Below are 12,695 nucleotides of genomic sequence, written 5' to 3' on the forward strand. Positions count from 1 at the left end.
GACCTGATGCCAGGGACTTAAGTGGAGAGCAAATGTTTTGAGAATGATGAGGGCAATGAATGTACAAATGTGCTTTACACAATTGATGTATATATGGATTGTGATAAGAGTTGTATAAGCCCCCAATAAAATGATTTAAAAAAAACAGAGTCCTAAACCAATTGATAACTGATCTAATCAGAACTTTTTAAGAGGAGTGGGGCGGGGGAGCTTGGAAGTCCACATTGTAATGACACACTTCACTTGGTTCTGTGTACAGTCTAAGATTTTGAGTTCCATGCCTGTAAAGTCCTCTGGGTGAGATTATGAAACTAGGGGGGTTGGGGAATTGTGGACTGGGGGGAAGGAAGCATTCATCTGAGTGGAGTTGGCGATGTGAAACTAATCTACAGCGTTTCTTCAGCCCTTCTTGAACTGGGGCTTCTCCCAGAAGGCGCTACCTTTCCAGAAATTGCCACAGATAGCAGAGTTGGGTCTGGGGAGCTAGAGCAGGCCTCTGCAAAGTCATTCGAGGAGGGAAATTTCCCCGTAGATAGTTTGGTTAAGTCAAGCCATTGTTCTGATGGAGGATGAGGAATGAGGGGCCACTGTTGTCTGGGTTGGGTACTATCTAAAGATAGATACCAGCCTGTCAGGCAAGAAAGTCACTTGGATTTTCATCTGAGTTTCCATGGCTACAGGCTCATGTAACTGAGCTTTCCCTCGCTGCTCTTGAGGACCAGGCTGGCAGTCAAGTGGAGGCTAATCGTTCTCGTTTTCAGTGACGGCTTAATTACTTTGCACTTGATTTTTGCATAACTTATTCAACTTGTATTTTTCTGGTATCCCTCTCCTTGTGTGAACAAAACGCTACCATAGAGGAAAGTTTACTGTATTAGGCAGTCGTAACTATATCATTTTAAACAGTGAGTTTGGCCTAGCTAGGTGGAGACCCATGCTAGAATTTGAAAGACCTCAGTCTGGCTCAGATATTACCCACTTTGAGGTTACCCTGGAAGAGGAAGAAGAAAGATCGTTGCCACGGGTGGCACATGTAGTTCAGAACCGGGCCCTTGCATTCTGACAACCTGAATCTGAATCCTGGTTTTGCCACTTTTTGACTGTAAATTCATGTTCCTGACCAAGGAGTGTAGGGATGGTAAGAGATAAGGGCTACAGCCTCATCTTCTTGGGGGAGGATGGTTTACCTTTTCAACTGCAGCCAACTGAAGAGGCGAGGAGCAAGCCAACAGCTTCCTAGTTCAGAGAACCCAGTTTCCTGGGTAACTGATGCCTGCATATCCAAGCGGGAACTGCAATGCGGACAGTTAGCTATTCTTATCAAGCGCTAGTGAGCAACTCCCATTAGTTAAAAATAGAAATGTCGCAGTTGGAGAGAAGTGGAGTTATATGCTGAAAATATTAACTGTCGCAGAAGACTGACTGCTGGCTCTGATTCGTTTGGAAAGCAGTACCTTTCTGAGGCAGCTTCAGGCTTCTGGCAGTTTTGAACACATTGACCAATCGTCAAGTCATCTGAAAACTGAGAGATAATGTAGGAGAGTATGGGAGCTTCTGAGCCACAAATAGAGGACGCCGAAGGGGAAAGTGAGATTGGCAGGGATGTGATTGCTCTGGACCTAGAGACGAGTATGCTATGGACCATGGCTCTACCCACATCTTACTCCAGAAGCCTTATTTGGTGTGCGGTCTACCTGAGCCAGACTCTCTGAAGGATGGATTAATTAAAGCAGGGCTTTGAATCTGTTCTTCCTGGTTCAGTAATGGCTAATGAAATGAAACCACATCAGACCCAAATTTGCAAAGCATGGGTATACCAGAAGGCTAAACCAGAATGGGAAAATGTGCAGTCAGTGCTCTGCTACAGACTTAATCTCCCACTTAGGAAACAAGGGCAGCACGCACCTTGCATAGCGACTAAAATTCTTGCTTGGCAGAGTCAGAAACAGCGGTGCCCCAGTCAAAGATGGGGCACACCACTTTGAATGTGTCCAGCGCTGGTTAGCAAATCCTGGTCAGATGTCAGGGAGGGTCTGGGAACGAGCCCTGCCTTCATGATCCTCGTCATCCCAGTTTTACAAGACTTTCTCATCAGCTCCTGTTCTTTCTTTTGTTCATCTGTGTAGATCTGGAGCCCCTACAAGCAGCCAGGATGTACGGGAGACCTCGATGGTCGGATTGAGGATGATTCTCGCTGCCTCTACACCCATGAGGAATACATCAGCCTCGTGCTCAACAGCGGGAGTGGCCTGTCTCATGACTATGCCAACCAGTCGGTGCAGGAGGACCCCCGCATGATGGCTTTCTTTGACTCCCTGGTCCGCCGAGAGATTGAGGGCTGGAGCTCCGACTCCGACAGTGACCTCAGTGAGAGCACTATCCTCCAGCTGCATGCTGGGGTCAGCGAGCGCTCGGGCTACACAGACTCTGAGTCTTCAGCTTCACTGCCCCACTCCCCACCCCCTACAGTGGACGAGTCTGCTGACAATGCCTTCCAACTGGGACCCCTGCGGCTCACCACCACAAGTGTGGTGACCTCAACGCCGCCGCCGCCGCCACCTACGTGCGAGGATGCTGCCTCTCGCCAGCAGCGCTTGTCTGCTCTGAGACGCTATCAGGACAAGCGCCTCCTGGCCCTGTCCAACGAGTCTGACTCTGAAGAGAACGCCTGTGAGGTGGAACTAGACGCGGATCTCTTTCCTCGGCCAAGGTCACCCAGCCCTGAAGATGAGTCCAGCAGCTCCAGCAGCTCCAGCAGCTCTGAGGAGGAGGAGGAGGAGGAGCTCAATGAACGTCGAGCCTCCACCCGCCAACGAAATGCCATGCGGCGCCGGCAGAAAATAGCCCGAGAAGAGAAGCCCAGTGCCCCAGCCAAGCCCGCCAGCACCTTCATTGGAGAGGACAACTACGATTACCCCCAGATCAAAGTAGACGACCTGTCCTCCTCCCCGGCCTCTTCCCCTGAGCGCAGCACCTCCACTTTGGAGATTCAACCAAGCCGAGCCTCACCAACCTCTGACATAGAATCAGTTGAGCGAAAGATTTATAAAGCTTACAAGTGGCTGCGCTACTCCTATATCTCCTACTCAAGTAACAAAGATGGAGAGACCTCCCAGGTGGTGGGGGACACAGATGATGGGAGAGCAGGAACTAGCCACAAGGACAGCCCAACCCCCTCTTCCAGTACGGAGGTCTGCCTGAGCCCAGCCACGGCCCAGAGAAATCAAGACCTGCCCCCCGAAGGCCACAGCAAGGATGCTTTGAAAGAAGGGACATCTTCTAGAAACCCCAGCAATGGCCCAGGCCCTGAGCAGAGCGGCCATGGTTGGGCAGAGGTGCCAGAGGGGACCTCTCAGGACATTAACAATAATGGCTCTGTGGAACACCCTTTTGAAACCAAGACGCTCAATGGAAAAGCTTTCAGTAAGGCCATGAACAGCCGAGCTGAGGAGCCGCCCTCTCCTCCTGTCCCTAAGGCATCAGACTCCGCTCCCAGCAGTGGGTCTGGTAACTGCCCCAGGACCCAACCCGATGACAACGAGGAGAGGACCCTCGAAACCGTCTGTGCCAACCATAACAATGGACATTTACACCCCCGGCCTCCCCACCCCCACAACAACGGGCAGAACTTCGGGGAGCTGGAGGTGGTGGCCTATTCTTCTGCAGGGCATTCTGACCCTGACCGTGACAACTTGTCCCTGTCGGGGACACTCCTACACAGAGATTGTTGTGGGTCTGAGGTAGCCTGTGAGACCTCCAGTGCTGGAATGAGAGAGGACCCCACTGACCCCCCAGTCACAGACAGCAGCAATAGAGGTGCCCATGGCCACAGTGGCCTTAAAAGGCACCGAGCAGAATTGGAAGATGGAGATCCAGAGAATTCTTCCTCAGAGAAGAAATTAAAGACATGATCGATACAAAGTGGAAGGGGGGAAGGCTATAAAAAATAGCTTTACAGAGGAAAAAAATCCGGTTTAGTGAACACCGATGAAAGGGAGAGAGGGAGTATTAAAGGCACATGAAAACCAGGGCCTGAACTCTTGTGTCTGAACCTGCTCCCTTCTGTTTAACCACGGGCTTGAATGTTTAGTAGGCCGTTGGCTTGTACTGTATTAAGAAAGGGGGAAACAATCTAGTGAGGCGTAAGCATAGTGTTTCTGTGCAAGGTTCTGTTCGCAAGTAAATCCTTGTTGAGAGTTTGACTTCTTGTGTATGTGTGTGTGCGCGTGCATGTGCACACCCACTGGCACATGTGCGTTCCGCACTTTGCCCAGCTGACTTTAAGTTTTCCATCTGAGTGGATCGATATGGATGTGTACTTGGTGCCATCTCACCTGTTACCTCCCAGGCTATCAATGTTCTGCTTTTAATGAGGAGTGCCGCTCAATTGTGGATTTATGCTGGAAAAACAGGAGAATGGAAACAAGTTATTGGCCAACCAGTTCTTAAAGAACCCTTCCGTGTTCAACGTAGTATTGCTTTGAGCATTTAGTGTGGACGTATGAGGATGCTTCAAAAAGTCTGTGGGAAAATTTCAGTAATTCCATTTTCCCACGGACTTTATGACGTGCCCTTGTACTTAAGGATGTGGTGCATTATTATTGCTAGTGTGAAGTTAGCACTTACAATCAAATTCACAGAGAAGAGATCTCTGACCCCTCTCACCATTTGTGAAGTGACTAATGCTATACATTGTGGAGTGACTAATGCTTTACATACTCAATGGAGGCCACGAAGAAGAACCAGCTGTGGGTACCACACTAACCAGCTAAGTTCTGGTTCCTAAAGCCACACCAAAGGCCGCAGAGGCTTCCTTGGCCCCATGCGAGGGATCTAGGCAGATTGAAAGAAGAGAAAAGGGAAGCTAGAAAAAAGTTTGTATTGAACGCCTAAGGTGAATGCTTACAGGTGTGTTGAAGAGTAGTGGAGAGTGGTACTAGGTTCATTTAATTCATCTTAAAAACCATTGGTCAGAATTGGCAAGACTGGCATCTTCCCTCAGCCTTGCTGTTGATAAAGGCTGTGGTGTTGTGACAAGACCTTGCAAAGCAGTAGGCACCTGGGAGTCACAGTTTCTGAGTAGGTCTGTTGGGAGGTCCGGTATGGGAAAGGAGTTGCTAGTTTAAGCCAGGGCTCCCCAGAGGAGATGGTCACACTGAGCCAGTTGATTGGAGAGGGAAAGGCTACCGACCTGGTATCAGCAAAGGGCTGAGCCAGACAGGAAGAACTAGCGAGGAGTGACCAGCTACTGTGTTAGCATAGATATCCCAAGAAGGCAGACAATATTGGCAAGAATGGAGGAGTGAGAATGAACAAAACCATTTTCTTATATGCAAAGGCTCTACACAACTTGTGGTCTGGCTGGAACTGGCTTAGTGGAGGCCCTTGTGGTGCCTGATGGGCCTATGTCCACCCAGCCTTCCTTTTAGAAGGGGGTGGCCTGCAGCGAGCCTGTGGAGGATGACGATTTGGATGGATGCAAGAATTAGGGGGAAAGGGCTATTTATAAAAGGAAATTTGTTGATCTGAGCCCGAAAGAAGGTGGTATCCTGCTAAGCTTTTTGCACAAGGAAAGATTTGCCTGGTGTGTGTGATGCAAATTGGGTGTGAAAATACCGTCTTGGAAGAAGAAGCTTTCCATTAAACAACTGTGATCATTGGGGGAGCGGGTGAAAGCGATTCTGTACCCAACACCAGAATTACTTTGGACTTGTAATCAAACGGTTCTATGATTTGTGTTTGGCTATTCACAGATAATTGTAAATTCTGGTTTTATAAGCCCAAGTCATTTTACATTTGCTTTTCCAAAATTTATTAAATTGGAATTTTTTAATTCTTTATATACAAAAAAATATATCTATATATATAGTCATTGTGTGTTTCTCTTCCCCTTCCCAGTCAGCATGCCCAAGCCCAATTGTTCCTTTTCATCTAATCCGTAGGTGGGCAACCTCTTCTGGCTTCTCCTAGTACAATCTACAGATCTTCCTGAAGAAAAAGAATAGATTTTGGTTCCTTTGAGAACTAGTCATCTTTAGTTCCCGAAGAACAAAACTTAGGCCTTTCAGGTTAAGAGCTTTCAGCTCATTTGGGTATCTAACAAGAGGCAGTGTGTATTCTGGTTACCTTTAAAATCAAAGTGCAATTGTTTTTAGCAAAGTTGTCCTCCTATCCTTGGGAGAGGCTCTTCCCAGTGTTCTGGGTTCATCTTGCTAGGAGATAGGCCGGCCCCCTGAGGTCTCCTACAGCAGCAGGCAGAAAAATGCTTGTCTTCCCTAGCCACCCACCCTCATCACCAGAGACCGGTGTCTGTGGATGGTCCCAGACACCTGGCAGAAACCACTTCCAGGGTCTCCTTTCCTTCTCCAAAGTCCTTACAGAATTGAGGCCCCAACTGTGGAGGTACATTGAAAACTTGATAGTTTTCTCTGTGTGTCATTACCAAGTGTCAAGTCTCCGGGTCCAGATATGTACAACTTTTCTTTCCACTTGCTTTCCTAGCTGATTTGAGGATTCATGAGTCTCTAGGACAACAAATAGATGGGAAGTTGGCCTGGGCAAATGAAGATGGCAACTGGGTTTGGCCTAATAAGCCGAGAGTCTCGGGTATACGCCAAGGGGCCTTCCTCTGCTGAGGCCTGCCTTCCGCCTGCCGTCTCTTGCCCAGCAATGGTTAACTTAACGCTTGTGTATATGCAGATAAGCCCATTTGCTGCTTATATACTCACCCTCCTCCTCTTCTGTTTGAAATTCATGCCTGTTCCATTCCCTGGCAGGAGAAGTATTTTTTAGCCAGAGGACAATTTTAGCCTAGTTGGAACTAGAAGAAAAACTGGTCTTCCACACCCATTACCATGTATTCTTAACAGTGGTCATTGCATCGGGACGAAGGTCATGACAAGACAGCAAAATGTGGGTTAGGAGGGGTATCCACTAGGCTCCTTTTGTAGCAGGCGTGGAAGGCTAAGGATGGTGAAGTCCTGGAACTGGTACTTGTGTGAGTTGGATCTGAGGAAGCAATGCCGATAAGTGATGTTACACACCACCCTGAAGGAATGGTTTCCCTGCGTTTTCAAATCTCAAGTTTTTCCTGTCCCTATCTCCTAAATGCATGTCCCAGGCATGCACTGCAAACTTTTTTTTTTCTTTTCTGTAAAAGAATAAAAGTAAAACAGGTCCACCCTGTAAAGAAAGCCGCCTCCTACAGGGAACCAAAACTCTTGCCAATGGAGATTCTCATCAGTAAACGGGCTTCCTTCCACAGGGAGGCTGTCCTTCCCTTACGGGACTGAAGCAAGGCCCAGTGCCAAGGTGGAAATGCCACGGTGGAGGACGGCTCCGCTTGGCCCACGGAGCAGGGTGATAGTTTCGGGCAGGCACGTGGGTCTCAGGTGGGCTGTTCCAGGAGAGTGCCGCAGAGGCCCTGCGCACTCCTGGAATGGAGCAGCGGGAACGCAAGTCGTTGGAAACTAATTTTGAATTTCTTTTTTTTTAAAAAGTGCTTCCCACAAGCGACAGAAGAGAAGCACATTTGAAAGGGAAGCCTGAACCGTGCCCACCCGAAATACAAAGGTGGCGAGGAGTTGCTTGAAATGGAGCGAGGCATTAGAAGACAGTTTAGAGGTTTCTCTCCACCCAGAAGCACTAACCCCCAAGTAACTCACTGCCATCCAGTTAACTGAGACTCATAGCGACCCTATGGGTCAGTAGAACTCCCCTTGTGGGTTTTTGAGGCTGTAAATCTATGGGGGCAGAAAACCTCATTTTACAGCTCAGCTGGTGATGTGGAACTGCTGACAGCATAAACCACCAGCGCCACTGCCGCCCCCAGCCCCCGGGCCCTGCAGCACTCACCCAGCATTCAAAAGCAGGAGTTGGGTACCTGATTACTTAACAGGGTTGGTGAACTGAACCAAAGGGCCCTGCAGGGCTTCTCTCTAAGGTATCCACCATCGTGGGAAATGGAGCAGTAGATGGGCTTTCAAACTCCCTAGACGTGAATGTGGCTGCTTTCATAGAGTGCAGAGCCGTGAGCTGCTGGGATAGACCAACCGAAAGAGAATATTAGCTTAGAAATGTCTCCCTATTCACCCAGCAAAGCTAAGGGAAGGCAACAAAACCGTAAGCTATCCAGACCCAGGATCCTTAGCAGTAGAGAGGTCTTTAGAGAATCTGGGAGTGAGACATTAGGGGGCAGTGCAGTCGGATGACTACAGTGGAAGAAAAGGTTTCTGTAGCTTCTCGGATCCATTGAACTGGCACCAAGCCTGTCATCAGATTGGCCTCAACAACAGTTGGTCATCACGATGCTCCACCTCCTAGGGTAAGTCCAGAAGTTCCGTGACTAGGATTTCAGTTCATAAGTGCGCGGAGTTGTGCTAAACCACGGCTTTCTGGTCTCTCGATAAGGTGCCTTCCCACACCGTCCACTCAGAGCCCTGCTTCTGAAGGCCTCTATCTGCTGGGCCAGTGGAATTCAAGGCCGAGAGGTCTGCTCAGAAGGTGATGGGAACTGTTCATTTGGGGGGATTCCGAAAGAATTTTCTTTTTTCAGATTTTATTTTTTTTAATTTCCCAAGGAACAATGAACAGACCATATATTATATATTGGATCAAAAGACTGGACAGTATTATTTCAGTGTGAAGTCAAAATTACTAGTTAATACACACTGGTCAATGCTCTGAAATGACTTGCCATTTTAAAAATAACCGTAGCAGACCTGAGGAGTAGTAGCCGGTTAACTTCCAGTAACACCGTCAGGAGATTTCAGGGCTTGGACAGATGCATTCTCTCTATCAGATGTACCATCATCAAGTTGCTCTGTAATTGAAGGTGTCCTGCTTCTACTTCTCGTTGTGTTGAAGAATTGGCGGACGCCTGAGTAAAAGCCAGCGCCAGCTGCTGCCGTTCTTCGCTGATCTTTTGCTTCAGTTTCTTAAACATGGCGCAGCACACTGGGTCCTGAGTGTGAATGAAACCGGAGGGGCAGGTGCCTAGGGAGTCACTGGCGCACAGGCGGCGCCTTCTCTACACCAGGAACTGTGGGGGCCGGGAATCGCCGCCTCCTCTCTGGGCTTGCAGGTACCTCCGGACACTTGTCCTGCAGGAGTGTGCGTCGCCGCCACCGTGTCTCCGAAAGCGTTATCTTGATCGATTTTCTCAAAGGACAGGATGATTAATGAAGAGCTTTAAAGAAAATTGAAAAGGCCAGGAAAAGTTGTGCTGTGGAATTTTATTTCCATCACAGCAATGTCCCTGCGCATTCTTTGAAATTCTTGTTGAGGAATTAACCCTGTTCTTGTCCCTTCAGACTTTCCCTTTGTTTCCAAAACTCGGAACATTGGAAAGAACACAATTTGAAGCCCCTCGTGGAAGCTGAAACTAGGGTAGCGAGTGAAAACTGGATTGCCTTCAGAAGTGTATGGTCCTAGATGGAGGGTATGTGGAGAAACAATTGTTGTTGTGAGCTGCGTGCCATCGAGTCAGTCCCACCCACAGCAGCGCTGTGCACGTCATCACACCGCCCAGTTCTGCACCATCCTCAGTTGTTCCTGTGCCCGAGCCCACTGTGCTACCTCTGTCAGTCTGGCTCCGTGAAGGCTCCCTCTCTCTCACTGCCCCTCCACTTTACCAAGCGTGACATGTCAGGGCCTGGTGCTTTCCTGACATGTCCAAAGTATGTGAGACGGAACCTTGCCATCCTGGCTTCGCAGGAGCACTGGCTGTGCTTCCAAGTCACATGTGTGTCCTTTCAGCAGTTCGTGGTATTTTCAACCTTCTTTGCCGGCATAGCTTCACATTTTGACACTTAATAAAGGTGTCTGCGTTTTGTAGCAATACTTTTTGACCTATACGTATGTGTGCACATGGCCCTCTTTTTCTTGTCATCTAACTACATATATAGATGTTGTTAGCTGCTGTCGAGTTGATTCTGATCGTATATGGGGTTTCCAAAGCTGTAGATCTCATCTTTCTCTCAGAGCAGCTAGTGGGTTTGAATCAGCAACCTAGATTAGCAGTCCAGCACGTACCCAACAGAGCCAGCCAGGGCTTCTTTTGACCCTCTGCCATCCTCATGATCATTGTTACATTTGACCCCTCATTGCAGCCACTGTGTCAGTCCTCCTTGGTGAGGGCTTTTTCACTGACCCTCCAGTGACCAGTCCCTCCTGAGAGCCCATCCAGAGAGCATGAGACCAAGTCTTGCCCTCCGCAATCCTAAGGAGCACTCGGGCTGTACTTCTTCTGAGCCAGGCCTGCTCGCTCTTCTGTCAGTCTGTGGTGGTGCACTCCGTAGTCACCACCACCCTAACGCAGAGCCACAACTCCTCTCTGGCCTTGCATTTTATAGCGGTGTACATGGGCTGCGAAAGGTTTGTGGGAAAATGGAGTGAAAAGAATGGAGTTTTCCAAATCTCACTGAATAAACAAGATGTATGTTTTAAGAAAGAAAAAAAAGATCGTGGAATTTCCCCATCAACTTTGTGAAGCCTACTGGTGTCTAGAGCCTCAGTGAGGTGAGCTCACGTGGCGGCTGCAAAGACGGGCAAGTGTGAGGTGGTGGAGGGGGCAGAGGGTCTTCTGTTGGTCATGGGTCGTGATCTGTTGAAACGGGCCGAGGGCACTGGACAGCAGCTTCTGTCTGAAGGTGTGTCTCTGCATAGAGGCTTCGAGTTGAGACCAGTGCTTGATACATAGAAAGCACTAACTGCCGTCTAGCATGTTACTGTCAACGTGTGCACACCACACCGAAGGCTTTTTTGGACGAGCTTTGTGCAGAAAAACGTTCCTTTTCCTTCAGGAAAGGAACTTGCCCGTCGTTAGGCACTCTTCATCTGAAACCACCAGTGAATTGTCTCCATTGCAGTGGCGCTGTCTCAAGCCGTGTTGGATGCCAAGGTCGCCGCCTCCGACTTGGGGGACCAACTGACTGAAGACAGATCTGCGAGGTGGAGCTTGAGGGAAAAAATCCAGGCCTGGTGACAGAGGCCGACTCTCAGCCCCTTACTTGGGACAACAGGCCTGCAGGGGGTTGGGGGAGGCACTGCAGACTCTGTTTCTTAAACTACAGTCTGAAGATGGGGTGCTGGAGAGGTCCCAGACCTGAGGAGCTGGGGCAGCAAACGTCTTTCTGGGCTTTGGAGCTGAAATTCTCTGGTCTGGCAGCGGGCTGGCCCTGGAGAATTCAAGCGGCAAGCTATGGAAATTCTCTGTGTTCGCGCCAGAGAAAAGTTTGGCCCGAGTTATCCATGCAGCTTGGTGTGTGCACGTGCGCGTGTGTGCGTGTACACGTGGTATTTTGTAAATCTGACAAGAAGCTAAACTGTAGAAGGCAGAATTCGGACAGGCCAAGAGGGGAAGGTTGAGAGCTGGGTCCAGGTCCACAACCCCCTTGGGACAGATGTGGGCGTGTGGGGGCGAGAAGTCCAAAGAGCAGGCACGTGGCACTCGGAGAGGGCAGGCAGTGGCAGCGGAATCTGAGAAGGGGTTTGGATTGCCAGAGGAGGTTTACACTTGGGGGGAAAGCTCTTCAGATGAGAACGTCAGGCCGAGAGAAGCCAGAGCAAGGCTACATGGGGGAGACTGGAAGGGCCACAGGGGTCCAGAACTAGGTAGATCCCTAGATCCTCACCCCGAAGGAGCTGGGGGAGGTGCTGTCACCCACTGCGGCCCTGATTTTAGAGGTGGAGAGACCATGGTGGGTTGGAGGCTGGGCCTGACTTCTGAGGCCAGTATTCAACCCCCGCCCCCCACCAGCACATGGGCCCCTCGACGCAGTCCTTTGGTTTGGAAGCGGAGGGTGGTAGCAATACCTTGACCTCCCTCCTCCCGCACAGCTGGAGTGGAGTACAACTGTGCACAGGAGCCAGGGATGAAGAATGATCTTGATAGGGAAGCAGAACCCCAAACCCACTACCTTAAGTCCATTCCCCATGGGGGGCGGGTGGAGGGTACAACTGCATTCCACAGGGTTTTCAATGATCCCCTTTGCAGCAGATCGCCAGACCTTGCTTCTAAGGAGCCTCTGTGTGGCCCAAGCTGAGATGCCACACACTGGAGGGTGGGGCTGGGGGTGGGGCCTGGAACCATCCAGGGGCGGGACCTGCAAAAAGCAGATACCCACACTTTATCCTGGCTTATGGGCTAGCCTCCAAACAGCTTTTCATTGCCAGGGGGGATGCTGAGGAGTTTTTGTTGTGTTTTTCTGAAAAGAGGGCTGTGGGCCAAGTAAGTTTGGGAACTTAGGCTCTGACCACTCTTAGCAGCCAAGCATGTTAATTCTCCCCACCCTCCAGGGACTTCCGATGGAATATGTGTGGGTGAGTGAGTATATGGAGGCAAGATGAGGAGGGTAGAGTCCTTTGCAAAGGGAAAGCAGGACGAACCTAGTGTGGACTGTCTGCCAAGGCCCCACACTCAGACTCACGTGAGTCATAGCCTGTGGCTCTCTCAGCGACTCCAGCCTTTCGCAGCGTGCTGAGTGCAGTCCTGGTGTGCCCGCACCTGGGAGATGGGAAGACATCCTTGGAGGCCTGTCAGAGAAGAGATGGACTGCCTGGAAGGAAAGCTGGGGGTGAATGGGGTGGGGGACTGTGAGGAGTTGAAGTCCTTTGGTTTTAAGTGTGAAAGGGTTTAAGAGTGGAAGAAGGCCTTTCAAGTTGTAAGCCACCAAGGTGAGAAATGAAAGCAGGCA

At 49.8% G+C, this 12,695-nt stretch overlaps 1 protein-coding gene across 1 annotated transcript in view; it reads left to right on the forward strand.

Annotated features, from left to right (window-relative positions):
* Nucleotides 1-5,854, forward strand: part of DCAF5 (DDB1 and CUL4 associated factor 5) — a 114,781-nt gene extending 108,927 nt beyond the window's left edge. Inside the window, exon 9 of the mRNA XM_004698670.3 lies at nt 2,127-5,854. Coding sequence (XP_004698727.1) covers nt 2,127-3,911 — 1,785 coding nt within the window. The 3' untranslated portion in view covers nt 3,912-5,854. The remainder of the gene's footprint in view (nt 1-2,126) is intronic.
* The last annotated feature ends 6,841 nt before the right edge of the window (nt 5,855-12,695 follow it).

This window comes from Echinops telfairi, unplaced genomic scaffold, assembly GCF_000313985.2.
Source record: "Echinops telfairi isolate 266 unplaced genomic scaffold, ASM31398v2 ScPeMD7_18;HRSCAF=68, whole genome shotgun sequence".
In the NCBI taxonomy this organism is placed as follows: domain Eukaryota; kingdom Metazoa; phylum Chordata; class Mammalia; order Afrosoricida; family Tenrecidae; genus Echinops; species Echinops telfairi.